This window comes from Bos indicus x Bos taurus, chromosome 6 (assembly GCF_003369695.1).
Source record: "Bos indicus x Bos taurus breed Angus x Brahman F1 hybrid chromosome 6, Bos_hybrid_MaternalHap_v2.0, whole genome shotgun sequence".
Lineage (NCBI taxonomy): Eukaryota > Metazoa > Chordata > Mammalia > Artiodactyla > Bovidae > Bos > Bos indicus x Bos taurus.
The window spans coordinates 83640145-83663303 of record NC_040081.1 but is presented as its reverse complement, the minus strand read 5'-3'; the positions used below and the strand labels follow the sequence as shown (position 1 = coordinate 83663303).

At 38.5% G+C, this 23159-nt stretch overlaps 1 protein-coding gene across 1 annotated transcript in view; it reads left to right on the top strand.

Annotated features, from left to right (window-relative positions):
* The first annotated feature begins 7153 nt into the window (after nt 1–7153).
* TMPRSS11D (transmembrane serine protease 11D) overlaps nt 7154–23159 on the top strand; it is a 43191-nt gene continuing 27185 nt past the window's right edge. The window contains exons 1-3 of the mRNA XM_027545306.1: nt 7154–7258; nt 14788–14911; nt 16881–16999. Coding sequence (XP_027401107.1) covers nt 7154–7258; nt 14788–14911; nt 16881–16999 — 348 coding nt within the window. The remainder of the gene's footprint in view (nt 7259–14787; nt 14912–16880; nt 17000–23159) is intronic.

Below are 23159 nucleotides of genomic sequence, written 5' to 3'. Positions count from 1 at the left end.
AATAAAATATCACATCACATGCTTGACATATATGCACTACCATGTGTAAAATAGCTAGCTAGTAGGAAGCTGCTGTATAACACAATTTGTTCAGCTTGGTGCTCTATGATGACCTAGAGGGGTAGGAAGCGGGTATGGGAGGGAGGTGACAGAGGGAGGGAATATAAGTATACACATAGTTGATTCACTTTGTTCTACAGCACAAATGAACACAATATTCTAAAGCAATTATACCCCAATAAAAAATAAAATAAAATATCACATGCATATAGTATCATGAATATTTCTTTGCAATTTGCAGAAAGATGGCAAAATAATATTGGTGCCAATAAAGGTTAAATATCATCTTTAGGCTTCCTTTGTGGCTCAGCTGGTAAAGAATCTGCCTGCAATGCAGGAGACCTGGGTTCAATCTCTGGCTTCAGAAGATCCCCTGGAGAAGGGAAAGGCTACCCACTCCAGTATTCTGGCCCAGAGAATTCCATGGACTGTATAGTCCACCAGGTCACAAAGAGTCAGATGTGGCTGGGTGACTTTCACTTCACTTTAGTTTAAAAAAAAAAAAAAAAATTTAAAGGAAAGGAAAGAAAAGGAAAGAAAAAATAAAAAAAAAGTCTAGTCTTTAAAAACTAAACCTATATAGGAAAAATACTATTTGGAAGAATACAGACAAGCAAATCTTCAATTAAATAGTTATTTCTTGCTCTGAAACTACTCTGAGCTCAATGACTCAGTCAGTAGCTACCTACACTTTCTAGAGTTCAGATGGAGTACTAATACGGACAGCAGTGCCCTCTAGAGTACATGCTAATCTTTCCTTCACATTAATCAGGCAAGAAGACAGGGAACCTGTCTTCTTTCTCTGTTACAGTTGTCTGTACTGATACACCAGGTACATGTGTTTCAACAGTGGTAGCGTCAAGACAGCATGACTCCATGACTGTGGGTTTGGTGATTTCTAGAGAAATATTCTTAAAATATCAGCATCTCAAGTTCCGGAAGTAGCTTACTGTTCCGTTGTTTCAGATCACTGAGGCAGGCTCACTTTTGCTGACACTATCACTGTGTACCATAGCACCACTGTGCCTGTTTGCACACTGAAAAGGCTCCATCAGCTCAATTATGAAAGCAGAACCTACCCTTTGGGCAGCTGTACAGTTTCAGCAAAGTTGACTTTCCTTATAGAAGCATATATATTAAGTTTAGCAGCACTGTGCTGAATCACTCAGTCATGTCCCTCTCTTTGTGACTCTACAGACTATAGCCCACCAGGCTCCTTTGTCCATGGGATTCTCCAGGCAAGAATACTGGAGTGGGTTGTAATCCCTCCTCCAGGGTATCTTCTAGACCCAGGGATCGAACCCACATCTCTTATGTCTCCTGCATTGGCAGATGGGTTCTTTACCACTAGTGCCACCTGGGAGGCCCGAGTTTAGCAGAGCAGTAACTTTTTAAAAAATGCCTTTAGGTCTTTACCAGACTCTGTCACTTAGGAGTCATCAAATACCTTCTGTTAATAATTATACAAGTCTAATTCTATTCCTGAATATGGAGATATATTCTGAGTAAGGAAAACCTGGCAAACTTTACTGATCTCAGTCCAGCAGCAGTCCTCAAACCCTCCTCAGCAGTCTACTCCATTCGATTAACCAGATCGTCTGCTTGAGAAAAATGAAGCATGAGTGGGACAATTCAGATAAACCATTTCCTTCCTTAGGCTAAAATAAGATAAATATCAAACAAAGATCAGAAACAAGCATCTGGAAATGCTTACTTTAAAATAGTGGGAGCAAGGCTGTATTAGAGTTCTGAGTTGAACAGGAAGAACTTTGATTTTCTTTGGATGAGTCTTCCACAGTCAAGAATTTATTCCCCTGAAAAAGTCTTTGAAACCAGCTTGACTTATGAACAAAGGCTCTTGTTTTTGGTATATGTCACATTCTTTTATAGTCTTTTCAATATTAGAATCAGTTCCTGAGTCTAGTCAATGCCTTTCTTGAAAGATTTCTTGACTATGTTGAACACACAGAAACCAGAGTAATGGGGCCAGTCTTCTTAAAATAAAGACATTATTCAAGAGAAGGAAGGTAGAAGGAAAGGTGGGAAAGAAGGAAGGAAAAACCTAGGGAAGGAAGGAAGGAAAGAAGGGAAAATCCCCACCTTCATGAAGCTTCGAAACCAAAACAGCAAATAAGCAAATTTTCATAATAGCAAATAAGAACAAAGTCTCAGCCTATAGCTGTGAACTGGTTGGGAAAATCTATCTACAATGAAATTATTATGATCTTGATCTCATTATATTATGCCATAAGTAATAAAATAATTAGCTACTGAAGGGCCACTCTTACTCCATTAAACCATCAATCAATTGTTTAAATTATCATACACCGAAGCACCCAGCATGAGTAGTCATTTATGTTGGTTCATTCATTTGACTATTAGTGCCTCTTTAAAGCATAGGCTAGTAAAAAAAAGTACAGAAAACAATTTGTATTTCTTTTCTATTTGTCAGCCACAATAAAAGTTCATTTCTTCTGGGTCATGGTTCATTGCATTTTTAGCCTCATACATAAAAATTATTTCACTTAGGACAATGGTGTGATTACATGTATTTTGTTGTTGTTTTGTCACCAAGTCATGTCCAACTCTTTTGCAACGCCATGAACTATAGCCTGCCAGGCTCCTCTGTCCATGGGATTTCCCAGGCAAGAGCACTGGAGTAGGTTGCCATTTCCTTCCCAAGGAGATCTTCCTGACCAAGGAATGGAACCCATGTCTCCTACATTGGCAGGCAGATTCTTTACCACTTAGCCAGTTGGGTTACCCTTACAAGTGTTTAGTAAGTATTAATTGATGGCTGCCTAAATTATACATACACACTGATTTCATAATACCAGGTGCTCATACTTATTACTGGATACCTAAGGCTGTGATAACAGAAAGCTCTTTATGACATCAAATTCATGTGTGTTTGCGTATCTTTCTGGACATTTACATTGTAGTTTTTTTTAATCCAAATTCAGTGAAATGAGTTGGTTTCACAGTCTATTTTTCAGAGCTTTAAATTGCTGTCTCTCAGAAAGTAGCTTCAAAAAGGATATCTCCAGTCCCAAGATCTTTTCCCAGGCTAGTTACCTTTCCTGCTAACTGCTGGGAATTATCATACAGATATTATTAGTTACTAAAATTAAATATTACTAAAATATCCAAAAAAAAAACCCTCAACTTGTCTGCTGATATAACTAGTATAACTAATTCCTGAGTTACTCAGGTTGAACTTTCAGTCTCATTTTGGGCTGCCACTCTTGCCTCTGGCACTGACTCCTCTACCAGGAAATGGCCCTAGTTTTCCATCTTCCATGTTTCCCTCAATCCCTCCTTTTCCATCCCACAGTCTCTACAGGGTCCAAGGCCCATCCTATCCCATTCATGGATTAATGGGTTAGTCTCCCCAGTAAGACCTCCTGCCTCCCAACTCCCTCCCATTCATCCCAATCAAACCACCAGATTGGCCTTTCTACAACATTGCTGTTTTGCTACAACTCAAGCCTGAGTGATGTCCTAAAGCAAAGACTCCAAATCTATTACACTTAGTCTCTTCCATAATCTCGACTGATCTCGTTTTTCTAGATTATTTTCCGTTTACTCCTCTATAAGTGCAATACATGCCAAGTACTCTTCCCCAAGCACACTTTGTACTTTCTATCTCTTTTGTCTTTGTTTATTTGTCTACTCAGATCTCCTGTCCATCCCATAAAGCAGAGCTCACATGCCACATGGTGTATGATGCGTGGAAACAATTCCTCCTTCCTCACCCAAAAGTTACTTCTCTGACCTCTCAATTTTCTATACCGTTTGGCATCCTTACATGCCACTATCACTCTCAAGTCATTTAAGGACTTTTTTTGCATGTCCAGAAAAATAATAGGTATGTAAAATCAACAAATATTTCTGAGTAAAGCAACTGATGACTATAGAAGAATAGAAAATTAATATTAAATTTCTTCTACTACAGAACTATGGACATGTCTATAGCTATGGACATATCCCTTTCCTTCAGTATAAAGTATATGTGTGATAACACCCAGGTGTCAGTTGGAAGATACTGGAGTTCATGAAAAGCATTATAACAGACATGTGGACACAGGAGGGAAGGGGAGGGTGGGATGAATTGAGAGATTGGAACTGACACATATATAGTGCTTGTGTGCATGCTAAGTCACTTCAGTTGTGTCTGACTCTTTGCAACTCTATGTACTGTAGCCAGCCAGGCTCCTCTATCCATGGGGATTCTCCAGGCAAGAATACTGGAATGGGTTGCCATGCCCTCCTCCAGGGGATCTTCCCAACCCAGGGTTCCCATGGCTCCTACATGGCAGGCACATTCTTTGCCACTGAGCCAACTGGGGAAGCCCTGTGTAAATAGCTAGCTAGTGGAGACATGTTATAAAGCACAGGAGCTCAGCTTGGTGCTCTGTAAGGAGCCTGAGTTCCAGGACACAGCCTGAGTCCTAGGAAAGGAAGAACTTGACTAGCCTATGAAGCGATTGAACCCACACTCTTGACTTCACGGGCAGTAGGTTCTCCTGAACCATCATCAAGCCCCCAGTTCAACTACTATATATGCGCCAACATACACACATGCTTACATACATACCTATTAGCCATTTGTCTGTATCAATTTGCAAAGTTTATAAGAGAAAAATGAATCCTAGGTTGGCGTGTCCCACAAGCAACAGATTCCAAAGTTTTGATACATCATTTCTGGTCTGTTGTATACAGCTATGCAGCTTGTATAATGCACAAACATTCTGGTTCAGGGGGAGACTGGAAGCCAAGATTGTGCCTATGCTCCTTGCCAAGCTGTCTGGCTCAGACTAGAGCTACACGTAGCCCAAGGAACACCTTATGTCTGTTGCCCAGAGAAGTTGCTTTTTTCCTAATTTTCACAAAAACATTGTACAGGCTTGCTCAGGTACCACTTGCCCAGTCTCTGTATACTCAACTGGTATTAGTTCAGTTGCTCAGTCTTGTCTGACTCTTTGAGACCCCATGGACTGCAGCATGCCAGGCCTCCCTGTCCATCATCAACTCCTGGAGCCTACTCAAACTCATGTCCATTGAGTCGGTGATGCCATCCAACTATCTCATCCTCTGTTGTCCCCTTCTCCTCCCACCTTCAATCTTTCCCAGCATCAGGGGCTTTTCCAATGAGTCAGTTCTTCACATCAGGTGGCCAAAATATTGAAGTTTCAGCTTCAGCATCAGTCCTTCTGATAAATATTCAGGACTGATTTCCTTTAGGATGGACTGGTTGGATCTCCTTGCAGTCCAAGGGACTCTAAAGAGTCTTCTCCAACACCACAGTTCAAAAGCATCAATTCTTCGGCGCTCAGCTTTCTTTATAGTCCAACTCTCACATCCACACATGACTACTGGAAAAACCGTAGCTTTGACTAGACAGACCTTTGATGGCAAAGTAATGTTTCTGCTTTTTAATATGCTGTCTAGGTTGGTCACAGCTTTTCTTCCAGGGAGCAAATGTCTTTTAATTTCATGGCTGCAGTCACCATCTGCAGTGATTTTGGAGCCCAAGAAAAGAAAGTCTGGCACTGTTTCCATTGTTTCCCCATCTATTTTCCACAAAGTGATGGGACCAGATGCCATGATCTTAGTTTTCTGAATATTGAGTTTTAAGCCAACTTTTTCACTCTCTTCTTTCACTTTCATCAAGAAGCTCTTTAGTTCTTCTTCACTTTCTGCCATAAGTGTGGTGTCATCTGCATACATGAGGTTATTGATATTTCTCCTGGCAATCTTGATTCCATCTTGTGCTTCATCCAGCCTGGCATTTTGCATGATGTATTCTGCATATAAGTTAAATAAGCAGGGTAACAATATGTGATTTATATCCTCAATGAATATAAATGTATTTGTTACCTAAAATTAAGTTGGAAAATAAACCATTGAATTAAAAGAAAGTCACGCAGTACATTCCAAAGGTATATGCACATAAAGTCTCATGGATATGTGATTCAAGGATAGGAATCTTATCTTCCATATGAATCCAGTGTTTTAAGAATGCATCATGTTTTAATAAAACAAATATATCTAGGAAAACTTAAAATTAGAGCACCAACTCTACCATCATCCAGTTGTGCAGTCTTAAATAATTCTGTGTCTCTCTTTTCTTTTGGAGCACACTAAAGCTAGCAAGAACAACAATAAAAAAAATTTTCTTAATAACACTTAAGAAATTAATAAAAGTGTTGGGCTAGACCAGTGATTTGTTAGAAATAGGAAAGGGCCTTTTTCCCACAACTCAAAATCAAACGGAGAAGCTGTTCCATTTTCATCTGTTTTAATCATTAAGCTTTCAAATTTTTTAAGACCTTGTTTGAAAAAAGCATTCCTCAACTTAAAAAATTAAATCATTGAATTGGATAGTCTCTAACGCCTGCCTCATGACAACCATCGAGATTTAACGAAAGGGGCTAAAATAGAAAAAGTCCCTCTTCTTTGGAACTGTTTCTCATATTCTGCATAACACCAACATATTAATACACACTGAAATAACTTTCTTTGCATATCCTGTAATATAAGGGCTATAGAAATATTTTGAACTTTCTGTTTCTTAGTACTAACAAGGTAGAAAATGTGATAGAAATTAATAACAACATAATAATTAACAGAAAATGTCTTCCCATCTGAAGTGGTCATTTTGTAGTTTGAGCTTGACAGATCTGGGTTTGCATTCCAGCCCTCTTACTAGCTGACTAATTAAGCTTCTATTTTATTATCTGTAAACTAGAGAACCTGGTGTGCTGCAGTGCATGGGGTTGCAAAGAGTCAGACACGGCTGAGCACCTGAACAAGGATTTTTAACAGGGATTAAATTAAATGATGTTGAAAAGATCAGCCAGTATATTGTAAGCACTCAATAGATGGCAGAGATTATTCTCTGATCTGTATTTTTTTAGTATTTAAAATAAGAATGCACAAACTACAGTGTTAAAGTCCTTCCAAACAATAGTAAAATTATTTTTTAAATCCCTCTTTGCAGTCATTCATCAATTTTTCTATTGCAATGCCCAATATGGACTCACTGTATAATAGGTATTGTATATAAATGAGGCATATCCTGGCAGACAAGATGCATCTCTACGATCTTCATGAGTTACGGCAAGGGTCACCAACCCCTAGGTCAAAGATTGGTACTGGTATGTGGCCTGTTAGGAACTCGGCTGCACAGCAGAGGGTGAGCAGTGGGTGAGCAAGCGAGGCTTCATCTCTATTTACAGCCAGCCCCCATCACTCGCATTACTGCCTTAATTTTGCCGCCAGTCAGATCAGTGGCAGCATTAGATCCTTATAAGAGTGTGAAAGAAAGTGAACCCTAACCCAGAAGTCAAGGCACAATATACTGAGATTGCCACAAAATAGAAATAAAGTACATAAAAACTGTGATGCACTTGAATCATCCCAAAACCTCCCCCCACCCCCTCCCCGCCATCTGTGGAGAAATTGCCTTTCAAAGAACTGTTTCCTGGGTAAAAGAAGCTTGGGTACTGCTGAGTTACAGCCTAGATGTGGATGCAGGCACATGAAGGGATATGGATTGTAGTAGAGAAATTCATTGAGCATTATGAGATCAGATGAGGGGCAGCAAGAGGAGAAAAGAGTAACTACCTGGTGAGAAATGAAAATGCTTGAATTATTTTAGGATAAAATGAGAAGTATACAGATATGACATTCTCCAGGCAAAAGACATCACAAGCAGAACTGACTGTGACATTTGATCTGGATGAGGTCAGGTGGGCAGGTGAGGATGTGACAGAAGATAAAGTTGCAGAGGTTGGCCTTAAATGCCATGGACAGTTTGAATGCCATTTGAGGATTTTTGACGAACTGTAGATAAATTTAAAATGAGGTATTATTGGAAGGGAGGATATCGGACCCTAAGATTCACATTTTTCAAAGCACTTGAAGGATTTTAAAGGGTTGATTGGAGAGAGGAAAAAATCCTGAATTCAGTCTGGATTCCTCTTTTTCCCACATCTTATAAGCAAATCCTCTAAGGCCTAAATTCAAAATATATATAGATTCTTACCACTTTTCATCATCTCCACTTCTACCACCCTTTTGTAAACTACCATCATCTCTCACTTTAGTTATTTAGTGACCTCCTGCAAGGAGATCCAACCAGTCCATTCTAAAGACCAGTCCTGGGTGTTCTTTGGAAGGACTGATGCTAAAGCTGAAACTCTAGTACTTTGGCCACCTCATGAGAAGAGCTGACTCATTGGAAAAGACTCTGATGCTGGGAGGGATTGGGGGCAGGAGGAGAAGGGGTTGACAGAGGATGAGATGGCTGGACGGCATCACCGACTCGATGGACGTGAGTCTGAGTGAACTCCAGGAGTTGGTGATGGACAGGGAGGCCTGGCGTGCTGCGATTCATAGGGTCGCAAAGAGTTGGACACGACTGAGCGACTGAACTGAACTGAACTGAACTGACTGAAGAGGTTTCCCTGGAGGAGGAAATGGCAACCCACTCCAGTATTCTTGCCTGGAGAATCCCATAGACAGAGGAGCCTGACAGGCTACAGTCCATAGAGTCACAAAGAGTCGGACACAATTGAAGCATCTTAGCATGCATGCAAGAGGTCTCCCTCTCCATCCCAGGCCAACTACTCCCCTTGAAGTACCCAGAGTGGGCACCTATTAAAGAAATAGATCTGATGTCATGCCTTTGCTCAAAATCCTCAAAGATCCTGTCTCAGAATAAACATCAAAGTCCTCAAGTGCAAAATCCTAAATGATTTTCCCCCAACCACTGACACCCTGCTCCTTATCTTTCTGACTTTATTTTCTTTCAATGTCCCCCACCCCTGTCTCACTCTATTCAGTTCAGGTGCCTCTCTTAATGGTCCTCAAATTTACTCTGTGAGTTCTTGGCTCACGGCCTTCAAACTGCTGTTCTTCCACCTAGATAATTCTCCCCCTGATATCTTCATGGCTTGCTCACTCACCTCCTTCTGGTCTTTACTCAAATGTCAACTCCTCAGCAAGGCCTTTCCTGGTCACCCTATTTAAATTTTCAGCATTCCATATATATTCCCTTTCTCATCTCTTTGCTTTTATTTTTCCTTTATTTTACTTACTTTTCTTACTCATTTCTCTCCTCTCACTATTAGGATTGCTATGATTGTTTCTTTTCATTGTATTTCCAGCAATTACATTTTGCCTAGACCATTGTAGGCACTCACCAAATGTCTCTTAATTAGGTAATGAAAGAAAGGAGACTAGTTAACAGGCATTTCACATAATACCAGATGATAACATCCAGAATTAAGAGAGAGAGGATGAACAGAAAGATTTAGCTATAGGATAAACACCATTCATTGACCTCTCGAAAGTGGAAAATTATCAAAAGAGAGCAGGTACAACTAAATCTTGGGTCTTTAATTTATGGTACCAGATAGATGGTAGGGACGTTCCCAATATTAGAAATAGCAGGGAGGAGAAAAAACCTGGAGAAAAAGATAGCAAATTCAGTTTTGAACTGAACTGTTATACTTAAGGAGGCTGTAAAACATTCATAAGATGTCCAATCCACAGCTGGAAATAATGGTGTGGAGCTCAGAGACTGAGATCTGAGGGGGAAGATCTATCTCAGAAAATATTACCTTATTAAATGCTACCTGAAACCAGGGTGTAGGATGGGATCAGCAAGGAAGAATATGTATCAGGAAAAAACAATCATGGACCAAATCTTTATATCATACCTGAAATCTTATTCAAAGAGACACAAAACTGTCTGAAAGTCCTCTTTAGACACACTGTGTATATCTAAATTTGTAATTACATTTCCCTGTTTTCCTCTATTCTTACAAATAATGGAAAGCCATTGCCAAGACTCTATTAATCAACAACCATATATTGTTTCTAACTATGTATCGATGGACAAAATTAACTAGTATTCTTACATAAATCTGATATGTTAATCTAAGATGTACTCTCAAATTAAACCAACAATTATTTTATTGCACATATACTATGTGTAAGAACAAAATCCTAGCGCTCAATTTAATAAAAACTAAAAACTCAATAGATGTTGATTCTCTTTGCTTCATCCAAGACATATCAGGAGAGATAAGAGTCCCAAAGCTTTTCTGTCTCTTGTAGTGTGAGGCAGGAAGTATACGTCAGAGGAAGTCCATGTTCTTACATTCTAACCGCCCTTTCTATTTCCAGTTTCTGTTACTCCCGAGAAATTATGAGTTATTTATGTTTCTCTGAGCCTCAGTTTTCCTGTCTTCCAAACAGAGGTCATAATATCCACCTTATAAGACTTTTACAAAGATTGGCAATAAACATGTATAAAGTCTGCCGCTTAGGTTCTCATAAGAGCATAGAATATGTTTTTCAACATTCTTGTAATTTTCCAAGTTAATGAGAGAAAGAAAGAGGCAGAAGCTCGTTAAACATGTCACAACTATGTATTTGTTTTTCTGTTTAAACACAAGCACTAAAAACTTCACTGATTAAATCCTGCTTTAAAAGCAAAGTATTTACTTGCAGATTTCCACTGCTTATGAGTCAAAATTCAGACAGTGTTAGCAAACTTATTTTCCCTAAGAATTTGCAAAGCAAACATTGGACACAATTTAGTGTGTGTTGTCATAAGCTTTATAATCAGCCACATACAGAGGTTCAATGACAAGTTGAACCTGTAACAAGAGAGCAGATACCAACAAAAGAACAGATACTTTAGTTGTTTCTACAAAGTGGAACAACACATTGTTATGTAATTAAATACAGCTTGTGAGATTACACTAATTTGAGGTCCACACCCTTTGTTTATTGAGTCATGTCTCATGGTGTTTTTCAGCCACTGAGTTTTAAGATGTTTTCCATGAACTAAAGCAAAGTTGCCTCGAAAAACATTCCCATGAGAGGCTCATCCAAGCTAAAGCATATGCTGACTCTAGCCTTTGGTTTGGGGTTTTGTTTTTGGTTGGTTTTTTTGTTGTTGTTATTTTAGCTTTCAATTTAAGCCTAGTTCTTAGTAATTTCTTACTCTACACTAATAAATCTTGACACTTCTACTCATCTCTGGAAATACAGCTGGTTCCTGGTAGTTGAGGTGATACTTTGGGATGGCTTGCTTCCAGCTCTTCTTTTGGCTCTACCCTGCTGAGCACCCCCTGACATTCCCCGAACTTGCAAATGTCAAACAGTGTGCAACTGTGACCATGTATCACCAGCCACAGCAAGACCACAAAGAAACAGAAGAGTAAACCGAGGCTTAAAAAGTCAGCAAGTATCAATGTACCAATTTTATCCTACTTAGAAAATGACTACAGTTCAGTTCAGTTCAGCTGTTCAGTTGTGTCTGACTCTTTGTGACCCCACGGACTGCAGCACGCCAGGCCTCCCTGTCCATCACCAACTCCCAGAGTTTACTCAAACTCATGTCCATTGAGTCAGTGATGCCATCCAACCATCTCATCCTCTGTCGTCCCATTCTCCTCCCGCCTTCTATCTTTCCCAGCATACAGTTAGTTATTCCCAAATGTTGGACTCGACCAGTGTTAGTGAAAGTCAGTTTTCACTAGCATAGCAAAATTAATAAGAGCAATGTGGTAAAAAGACATCATTAAGCTAAGGCTAAATTATTCATCTTTTTTGTTATTCTGAGATTATGTTATTCCTATTTTCATGAATTTAAATGCCATTTTATTAAACAATAATATTTGAGCTGGTCAATTTTTATAATGTTTAATGTGTTTATTCAACAAAAAAGTCAGCAAGTCTATGCCCACCTCCAATAATCTTCTGAAATGATGTGCTTAGCCATTCAGTCATGTTCGACTTTTTGCAACTCCATGGACTGCAGCCTGCCAGGCCCCTCTGTCCATGGGGATTCTCCATGCAAGAATACTGGAGTGGGTTGCCCTGCCCTCCTCCAGGGGAATTTCCCAACCCAGGGATCGAACCCAGGTCTTTCACATTGTGGGCGGATTCTTTACCATCTGAGCCACCAGGGAAGCCCAGAATACTGGAATGGGTAGCCTATCCCTTCTCCAGAGGAACTTCCCAACCCAGAAATCAAACCAGGGTCTCCTGCATTGCAGGCAGATTCTTTACCAGCTGAGCTACCAAGGAATTCCTCTGAAATGATACTGGTCCCATATCCAAGGCCTTCAAAGTACAAGGGATACAAAGTAAAACACCAGGAGACGCCTTCATCAGTGTGAGCTGCATAAAGCCCAAACACTAGGCAACCCTGCTGTGAAACCTACACTCTGAGAGTCACTGAGTCTCAGATCATCCCCTTCCCATATACACTAGAATGTAAGCAAAACAAATAGAAAGAAATGGAAGTCTGACTGTGTTATGGCAAAATGTAACTGCTTCTCAGTTCTGTTAAGGCTTTTAAAACTGAAACACACCCAGGAGTTAACATATACAACAAATATTTATAAATATCATAAATCCTAGGTGGTCCTAGTAGTAAAGAACCTGCCTGCCAAAGCAGGTAGACATAAGAGATGTGGGTTTGCTTCCTGGTCACTCCCTGGGTCAGGAAGATCTCCTGGAGGAGAGCATGGCAACCCATTCCAGTATCCTTGCCTGGAGAATCCCATGGACAGAGGAGCGAAAAGTCAGACATGACTGAAATGACTTAGCATGCTTTCATGCACCACCTATATATACCAAGTAGCCTACAAAGTGTTAGAAACATATGCATGAATACCAACTTTATTTTCAAAGTTCTCACAGCCTAGTGAATAACATATTTAGTAGAAATATCTACTCTATACACTTTACATAGCCTACATAACATAACCTCATTGATCTTCAAAACAGCCTTAAGAAGCAAGTATTAGTCCCATTTTTCAGATGAAGAAAATCTCAAATAAATGACAATATCATCTTCAAGCAAACAGGATAAAATAGGAATTCATACAGAGTACTTCTGGTGACCATCCCAGTGTGAGTGTTTGTGGTGGGAAAGGAGACAGTGAGGAAGTACTTGGATTATATGCCTAATATAATCCAAGGAATCAGATACTACAATCTAGAAACCAGATACTGTGTTAGTACAAATCTATTGGCTTACACAAGCTGGAACCAAGTTTGCTGGGAGAAATATCAATAACCTCGATATGCAGATGACACTACTCTTATGGCAAAAGTGAAGAGGAACTCAAAAGCCTCTTGATGAAAGTGAAAGTGGAGAGTGAAAAAGTTGGCTTAAAGCTCAACATTCAGAAAACGAAGATCATGGCATCTAGTCCCATCACTTCATGGGAAATAGATGGGGAAACAGTGGAAACAGTGTCAGACTTTATTTTTCTGGGCTCCAAAATCACTACAGATGGTGACTGCAGCCATGAAATTAAAAGACGCTTACTCCTTGGAAGCAAAGTTATGACCAACCTAGATAGCATATTCAAAAGCAGAGACATTACTTTGTCAACAAAGGTCCCTCTAGTCAAGGCTATGGTTTTTCCTGTGGTCATGTATGGATGTGAGAGTTGGACTGTGAAGAAAGCTGAGCGCCGAAGAATTGATGCTTTTGAACTGTGGTGTTGGAGAAGACTCTTGAGAGTCCCTGGGACTGCAAGGAGATCCAACCAGTCCATTCTGAAGGAGATCAGCCCTGGGAGTTCTTTGGAAGGAATGATGCTGAAGCTGAAACTCCAGTACTTTGGCCAACTCATGCGAAGAGTGACTCATTGGAAAAGACTCTGATGCTGGGAGGGATTGGGGGCAAGAGGAGAAGGGGACGACAGAGCATGAGATGGCTGGATGGCATCACTGACTCGATGGACGTGAGTCTCAGTGAACTCTGGGAGTTGGTGACGGACAGGGAGGCCTGGCGTGCTGCGATTCATGGGGTCGCAAAGAGTCGGACACGACTGAGCGACAGGTCTGATCTGATCTGATCTGATTGGCTTACACTGCTATTGATAAATTCATGGGTGAACAAAATCACACAAATCCACTGCCGCTAGTACAGTTCTAATTAATTATAAGTGCTTGTTACTCTCCTGGATCTCAGTTCTCAGCCTTTGCTGCTGCTGCTAAGTCGCTTCAGTCCTGTCCGACTCTGTGCGACCCCATAGATGGCAGCCCACCAGGCTCCCCCGTCCCTGGGATTCTCCAGGCAAGAACACTTGAGTGGGTTGCCATTTCCTTCTCCACAGCCTCTAGCCATATCCTCATTTTAATAATATAGAGGCTATTACTGTGAGAAATGCTACTATTCTGACTCCCTCTGCCCCTCTTCCCACAAAAAAAGATCTCTCTTCAGCACATCCCTGGGGATGGTGCCCATGTAAGGGAGCTTACTACAGTAATGTCCAACAAGGGTCTTAGAAGTTGTAGTAAAACAAAAAAGAGTTGTTATTCTTGAGAAACTTATCAACTGTCAGAAGAAGGAAAAGCAGTTGCAAACCATAAATCATATTTCCTTATTCTTCTATCAAACTACCTAAATGTCAACATTTTAGTGCTTAAAAAATGGTAAGAAATACCATTAAAGAGAGTGTTGTTCAGTTTGATTTCATTTCAGAGTCACATTCCTATTTGTATGGTGAAAGCCAACATGATATTGTAAAGCAATTATCCTCCAAATAAACAAATAAATTTTAAAAAAAGAACCAATCAATTTTCTATGATAGAGCCACATGCAACCTAAGAGACTTCAGAAGTGCTGAAATGATGGCTTCTCTGAGTGAAATATATGGGCTTTGATCTTTTCCCCTTGTTCTAAGGCCAGCACGAGTGACATCAGCCTCAAGATCCCTGAATCCATATCTAGTATTTTTTGTTGTCGTCGCAGTGGTGGTGATCCTGGCAGTGATCATAGGTCTACTTGTCTACTTTTTAGCTTTTGGTAAGTACCAAAATATTGGAAATACCACTTCTCAGATGAATTAACTGAATATACTTTCAAAGTTTGGCCTTCTTTCTTTTATTGCCACTTTTATTTTTTAATACAATATAATTATATATTTTATTTATATACCTCTAAATATAGTCTCATGTTTATATTTTCTATAATTCAGTATTTTTTCTCTTCTGTTTTATTTATTTATTTTTGGTCCTTTTTAGTATACCAAACAACATTATTACCCAGGTAAGGATTATTCTAGCTGACAAAAAAGACAATATTTATCTGATGCTAGAGTTCACTTGTTTTGTTTTTCATTAATCCTATAATTTGCTTCTTTATTTAAAATATTGGGGAGGGAGGAGGGTGGAAGGTTCAGGATGGGGAACACGTGTATACCTGTGGCGGATTCATTTTGATGTATGGCAAAACCAATACAATAAAATTAGAAGAAAAAAAAATAAAATATTGCAAAGCACCCTAAGTTTCAAAATCTAAAAGTTGGATGTACCTAAATATTCATTAATTCATGACCTGTGTCCTGAAAACAATCTTAGGAGCAGGACAGTTATGATAGGAGATGAATTTTCAGTTAAAAAGTAGAAAGAGGTTAAAAACAAACTTTAAAAATGATTCTATTCTTTTTTGTTTCTCTTATTTTCTTTAATTTTTTATTAAAAATAGGAAACAGAAAGAAACAACATTAAGAATGCATATACACTCTTCATTAACACACAACTTAATATCCCAGTGAATATTCTCTCCGAGGTTTTAATGTAGATAAAATGTGTCAAATTTCACTAGATAATATATGCTATAACCTGTTTTTTTTTTTCATTTCAGCTATAATCCCATTGCATTATTTAAATAACTGGGGCTGGGATAGGAGGAGAATGAAGGTATATGGGTATATGTAAGGTTAGAGACTAAGTGAGAATAAATTTATTCCAGTAACGAGTAATAGTTTTTTCACTCAACTGAATTATAAAATTGTAGCTAAATTTTACTTGGGACTATATTTTGCTATCAAATCACCTAGAGACTATTACGTGCAAGATGAATTACAGAAGTAGGAAAAACCAACATCAAGTTTCAGATTTAATGGATTCCCTCCTAACAACACTGTATTGTCACACTTAAACACAAAGACAGGAGCCTAAGTCCTCTTCAGAGTGTATTCAGTGACCATTCATGACCCTAGAAAGACTTGTCCTTCTGCCACAAAGGACCATACTACCCTGTTCCCGGGATCTCAAATGCTTTCCCTGATTGAGATATTTCTCTGTATAAATTATGTATATGCATGATCAGATGGAAGCAGGGATTTTCTTCCTGAGACAAATTAGGTTATGTCCATGTTCATAATGTTTCTAAGATATGTACAAGTGTGTTAGGAATTTTCATTTCCTTTATAAAACTTAACATATCCTTTGGAAGACCATTTTTGATAGAAAGAGTTTACAATGAACAACCAGATTAGCTATCTTGTCAGAATAGTTATTTTCTGGACTAGCTTAGTCCAGAAAACTGACAGGTCACTAATTCCTCTAAAAAGAATGATATTTGAAATAATTTTTAAAACTATTCAGAATCATTTTGGATTATTCCTTAATAATAAATGAATAACAGCATATTATAGACATCAATAATTCTTGAGTGAATATATCTGCAATCACAAATATCCCTAAAATATATAGTAGGAGTGAAAATTATGATACTACTGAACAATTTAATTTCTCAAATAATGCTGCTCTGATTTTCATGCATTTTTAATGTTTCAGCTTTGCCAATCTTTTTAAAGACTGAAGGAGAAAATAATTTTATTATAGTTACATTTTTACTGTTTAGAATTTTTTATTTTAAAGGAATTAATTTTTTTAATTGTACAACATAGCCTAAATAATTCTGTATGAAATAAAAATTAAAGTACTTAGTAATGTGAGACTGATTCTGCCTTTTCCTTGTTTTTCAGATCAAAAATCTTACTTTTACCAAAGCAGCATTCAAATCTTGGGTAAACAATATAGTGATGAGTTAAGTTCACCAGCTACAGAGAAATATAGGACTTTGAGTGGAAGAATTGAATCTGTGGTAAGTTAATATTTGTCTTTGTTCTTTATTTTATCATAAAACAAATATGATAATAAATCTAATATTTTGTGATATATTTACAACTGCTAGATGCATATTTTCCTTCCCTGAATGGTGAAGGATGTGTTTCATTGTACTTCTTCCAAGTCAATTTGCTTGTACATTGGTTCTTATTCACATTTTCTTACATCATGAGTGAAGAGCTTTAGGTCATGAGTAAGTATATTTTTTATGATTATGGCTTCAAAAACTGGAAGTCTATTGTTTGTGCAATTTGAGCATTTCTCTATCCTTGAGTTTGTTTTTTTTTTAATCATTTTCATTTTGCCTTCTTTCCTTTTTTCTTATGCAACTAAACACACAGGTAGTAAGTGTTAAAATACACGTTAATGTAGTTTGGACAAATAATACTTTGCTTCAATGATGAACATAGAAAATAAACAAAGCAAGTCTGGTTTCTCAAATGAAGAGGTCCCGAGGCTGCCTGCCAAGAAATCTCACAAGCAGACACTTAGTTTATCATCATAGACCAGGGTTTGGCCTTCAGCCCTGCAGAGTCAGAGCTGACCAATCTCAGCTCACTTACATTACCTTTTCTGAAACTCTTAAGAATATAAATTAATCCAATGGTTCTAAAACTTCGGCATGTAACAAAATCACCTGGAAGGCTTATTAAAAAAACAGATCTCTGGGCCCCAGTGTCAGAATTTCTGATTCAGTAGTTAGAACTTGCATTTCAGCAAGTTCCCAGGTTATGCTGATGCTAATTGTCCAGGGACCTCACTTTGGAATCATTGAGTTAAGTTATAATGAGGCTTATGATGGATGGGGCATTGAGTCATCTGCTTGTCTGACAACCTTTACCCTTAGAGACAAATTAGACTGGGAGCCAAGTTATGAGAAAAGTGCTTCATGAGCATAAAATTAGAGCAAAGGAACTTAGGTATATTGTTTAAGTGTTTAATGAGATCAGAATGAACAACTGAACCAGAATAATTTGGGAACAGAATCTAGGCCAGGAGGCAGAGGTAGGGCTAATACTGGGGAACATCAGTTGGTTATGTCAGAAGTGGGAGCCTCCTGTTCCTTCAATAAACATTAAACATTAATCCTGCCAAATGCAGTGGACATACAGAAAGTGGAATAGATATTAGATATTGGATGTAAGTTTGTGCTAAGAGGATAAATTATATCCAATCATGGAGATGAGAGATGGTCTCTTATAAAAGAAGATTTTCAGGTTGACTTTTAGAATGAGTAAGGCATACCACAGCTAAAACATAAGCCAAGACATAGAGAAGAGAATGTCCTTAGCTAATAACAAATTGGGGTTTTATTTTGTAGACAAAAAGTCTTGAGCTACAGGCAGAATGATGCAAACAGGATCTGATAGATTCACATTCACAATGTAAAAATTAGATTATAAAGAGAAGAGCCCGCACACAGTAAGACTAGTTAGAAGCTCATTACCCTGGTCCAGAAGAAAACCAAGAGGTTGAAAGCTTGAATTATGGCATATTCCAGAAAATGTGGAAATGCATTTTAGGCTTACCTCCCGAACTTCACTTCATGGCAAGTAGATGGGGAAACAGTGGGAAAAGTGGCTGACTTTAATTTTCTGGGCTCCAAAATCACTGCGGTTGGTGATTGCAGCCATGAAATTAAAAGACGCTTGCTCCTTGGAAGGAAAGTTATGACCAACCTAAACAGCATATTAAAAAGCAGAGACATTACTTTGTCACCAAAGGTCCGTCTAGTCAAGGCTATGGTTTTTCCAGTGGTCATGTATGGATGTGAGAGTTGAACTATAAAGAAAGCTGAGTGCAGAAGAATTGATGCTTTTGAACTGTGGTGTTGGAGAAGACTCGTGAGAGTCCCTTGGACTGCAAGGAGATCCAACCAGTCCATCCTAAAGGAGATCAGTCCTGAATAGTCATTGGAAGGACTGATGCTGAAGCTGAAACTCCAAAACTTTGGCCACCTGATGCGGAGAGCTGACTCATTTGTAAAGACCCTGATGCTGGGAAAGATTGAGGGCAGGAGAAGAAGGGGATGACAGAGGATGAGAGGGTTGGATGGCATCACCAACAATGGACATGGGTTTGGGTGGACTTCAGGAGTTGGTGATGGACAGGGAGGCCTGGCGTGCTGCGGTTCATGGGGTTGCAAAGAGTTGGACACGGCTAAGCGACTGAACTGAACTGAACCTCAAATTCCTACTATCACTTCCCAACCTGTTGTTAAAAAATCATTAACAATATTTAGTCATATCATTTGCGTCATAAGAGCCCATTGTTTAGGCTTCAAACCAATGGCCATTCTTAAATTTCTTGAAGAAGCTGCTAGAGATAAACATCTCAGGAAGCCAGTCTGAAGACCATTATTAATAATGAAGCCCTCATACCCACACAAAAACATCTTGTAATGTTTCAGCTGTACACCTAGTTTAATAAAAGGGAGTAAACTGAAAGTGCGTATTTTGAAAATCCCAGCTTCATTCTAGGGAATTAGAACCCGGCTACCAGTCATTAGAGCAAGATGACAGAGATGTCCTCAGCCCTAAAGAAGTCGTTCAGTTTCTGTCAGAGAGACTAGATATGTTAGGTGAGTTCATCTTTCATACAGCACATGTAAAATTGCAAAACACTATTTTAGAGAGAAATGGCATAAGGCATAAAGCACAACATATAGCACATTCAGCAATGTGAAAACATAAACTAAATAAGTTTCTTTGAAAAGTACTACCAGCACCTTTGGAAGATATTCAGTAAGTCTTTAAAATACAACCTCCAATGCCAAAAAAATTGTACAATCTAACTTGTTATTTTTAATTTATTCTCAAAAATGGTCTAAAAGCAAATGATAATGTATGTACAAATTTTGTCATCAAAATGAAAATAATTTTAGTAATCTCTTTTGTTGTAAAGATAAAACACAAATGTAGAAAATTCAGGGCATTCAAGAAATATAAAAAAAAAAAACAGAAACATGCACAGAATCTCAATACTCATATATCCACAATTAATATTTTGATATTCCAAGTATCTTTCATGTACACTTCATAATCATACATGCACAAACACATATAACTTTCTGTCAATGGAATAAGACTATACATGCTTGCTTTTTCCTACTTTTTTCTCAAAACTGTCATAGAAGTATTTAAATATCAATGAAGAAATCTACCATTTTAAATAACTAAACAGTATTATAGTGTAAAAAGATACAATATTTTATTTAACCACTCTTTTGTTGACAGATGTTTAAACTGTTTCCAGTTTTTCACTATTATATTCAATATCTGATGACCATTCTTGCTGATACTTGCACACCTGAATGATTATACTATTGGGACATATCCCAGAACTAGAATTATCAGAATATAGGTTTATGCATTTATTTCTCTCTAAAGATTTTCAAATTTTTCTTCAGCTTTAACAAGTATTTTATTTTGGAAGCATTTAAGATTTATAGAAAAGTTGCAAAGGTAATATAGAATTCTCATACACATCACACCCAGTTTCCTCTGTATTTAACACCCTGTTGTTCAGTTGCTAAGTCATGTCCTACTCTTTGTGACCCCAAGGACTGCAGTATGCCAGGTTTCCCTGTCCTTCATCATCTCCCAGAGTTTGCTCAAATTTATGTCCCTTGAGTCAAAAATGCTATCTAACACCTTACACTAGTACATTTATTGCAATTAATGATTAAGTGTTAATAAGTTCAGTTCAGTCACTCAGTCATGTTTGACTCTCTGACACCCCAAGGACTGCAGCTCGCCAGGCTTCCCTGTCCATCACCAACTCCCACAGTCTACTCAAACTCATGTCCATCTAGTCGCTGATGGCATCCAACCATCTCATCCTCTGTCATTCCCTTATCCTCCTGCCTTCAATGCTTGCCAAAATCAGGGTCTTTTCCAATGAGTCAGTTCTTTGTATCAGGTGGCCAAAGTACTGAAGTTTCAGCTTCAGCATCAGTCCTTCCAATGAATATTCAGGATTGATTTCCTTTAGGATGGACTGGTTGTATCTCCTTGCAGTCCAAGGGACTCTCAAGAGTCTTCCTCAACACCACAGTTCACAGCATCAATTCTTCAGCACTCAGCTTTTAGTTCAACTCTCACATCCATACATGACTACTGGAAAAACCATAGCCTTGACTAGATGGACTTTTGTTGGCAAAGTAATGTCTCTGCTTTTGAATATGCTATCTAGGTTGGTCATAGCTTTTCTTTCAAGGAGCAAGTATCTTTTAATTTCATGGCTACAGTCACCATCTGCAATGATTTTGGAGCCCAAAAAATAAAGTCTGTCACTGTTTCCATTGTTTCCCCATCTATTTGCCATGAAGTGATGGGACCAGATGCCATGATCTTAGTTTTCTGAATGTTGAGTTTTTAGCCAACATTTTCACTCTCCTCTTTCACTTTCATCAAAGGCTCTTTAGTTCTTGCTCACTTTCTTCCATAAGGGTGGTGTCATCTGCATATCTGAGGTTATTGATATTTCTCCAAACAATCTTCTGCTTCATCCAGCCTGGCATCTTGCATGATGTACTCTGCATATTAGTTAAATAAGCAGGGTGACAATATACAGCCTTGATGTACTCCTTTCCTGATTTTGAACCAGGCTGTTTTCCATGTGCAGTTCTAACTGTTGCTTCTTGACCTGCATACAGATTTCTCAGGAGGCAGGTCAGGAGGTCTAGTACTCCCATCTCTTGAAGAATTTTTCACTGTTGTGATCCACACAGTCAAAGGCTTGGCATAATAAACAAAGCAGACATAGATGTTTTTCTGGAATCCTCTTGCTTTTAATGTATTAACTCTAACATTAACACATTGTTATTAACAAAATTTCATATTTTATTCAGATTTCCTCTTCTTTTACTTAATGTTTTTTTCTGTTTCCTGATCCCATCCACGATAGCAAATTATATAATTATCATGTCTTTTTAGGCTCTGAAAGTTCCTCAGATTTTCCTTGTTGGTGATAATCTTGACAGTTGAGGCATACTAGTCAGGTATTTTATAGAAATGTCCCACAACTAGGGGTTTTCTGATGTTTTTGCTTATGGCTAGACCGGGGTATGGGGATTTAGGGAGGAAGACTATAGAGGAAAAATTTCATTTTCTTTACATTGTATGAAGTGAGGGTACATAGTATCAACATGATTTATCACTGTTGATGATCGCCTGGCTTAAGTAGTGTTTGTCAGATTTCTATTAATACACTAAAGTTCCTCCCTTTTCCATATTATACTCTTTGAAAGAAAGACACAATTACAGGCCACACCTAAGAAGTGGAGTGAAAAGTCATGCTTTGAATATTTAAAGCATATTTAAAATTCTTCTATTTGTCTAGTCTCTCCACGTATTTGTGCACCCATTTGTTTAGATCAATCTAGTGGTCTAAGCATTTTTAACAATTATTTTAATTTCTAGATTGCACTCAAGTGCCCCACCTTACAGTCTTACCACCAGTATATGAGTATGCATTCACTTCAGTTCAGTTCAGTCGCTCAGTCATGTACGACTCTTTATGATCCCATGGACTGCAGCACGCCAGGCCTCCCTGTCCATCACCAACTCCAGTAGTTTACTCAAACTCATGCCCATTGAGTCAGTGATGCCATCCAATCATCTCATCCTCTGTCATCCCCTTCTCACAGGCTTTCAATCTTTCCCAGCATCAGGGTCTTTTCCAATGAGTCAATTCTTCACATCAGGTGGCCAGAATATAGAGCTTCAGCTTCAACATCAGTCCTTCCAGTGAATTTTCAGGACTGATGTCCTTTAGGATGGACTGGTTGGATCTCCTTGCAGTCCAAGGGACTCTCAAGAGTCTTCTCCAACACCACAGTTCAAAGCATCAATTCTTCAGTGCTCAGCTTTCTTTATAGTTTAACTCTCACATCCATACATGACTACTGGAACCACTGCTTTGAGTAGTTGGACATTTGTTGACAAAGTAATCTCTCTGCTTTTTAATATGCTGTCTCGGGTTGTCATAACTTTTCTTCCAAGAAGTAAGCGTCTTTTAATTTCATAGCTGCAATCACCATCTACAGTTATTTTGGAGCCTCCAAAAATAAAGTCAGCCACTGTTTCCCCATCTATCTGCCATGAAGTGATGGGACAGATGCCATGATCTTAGTT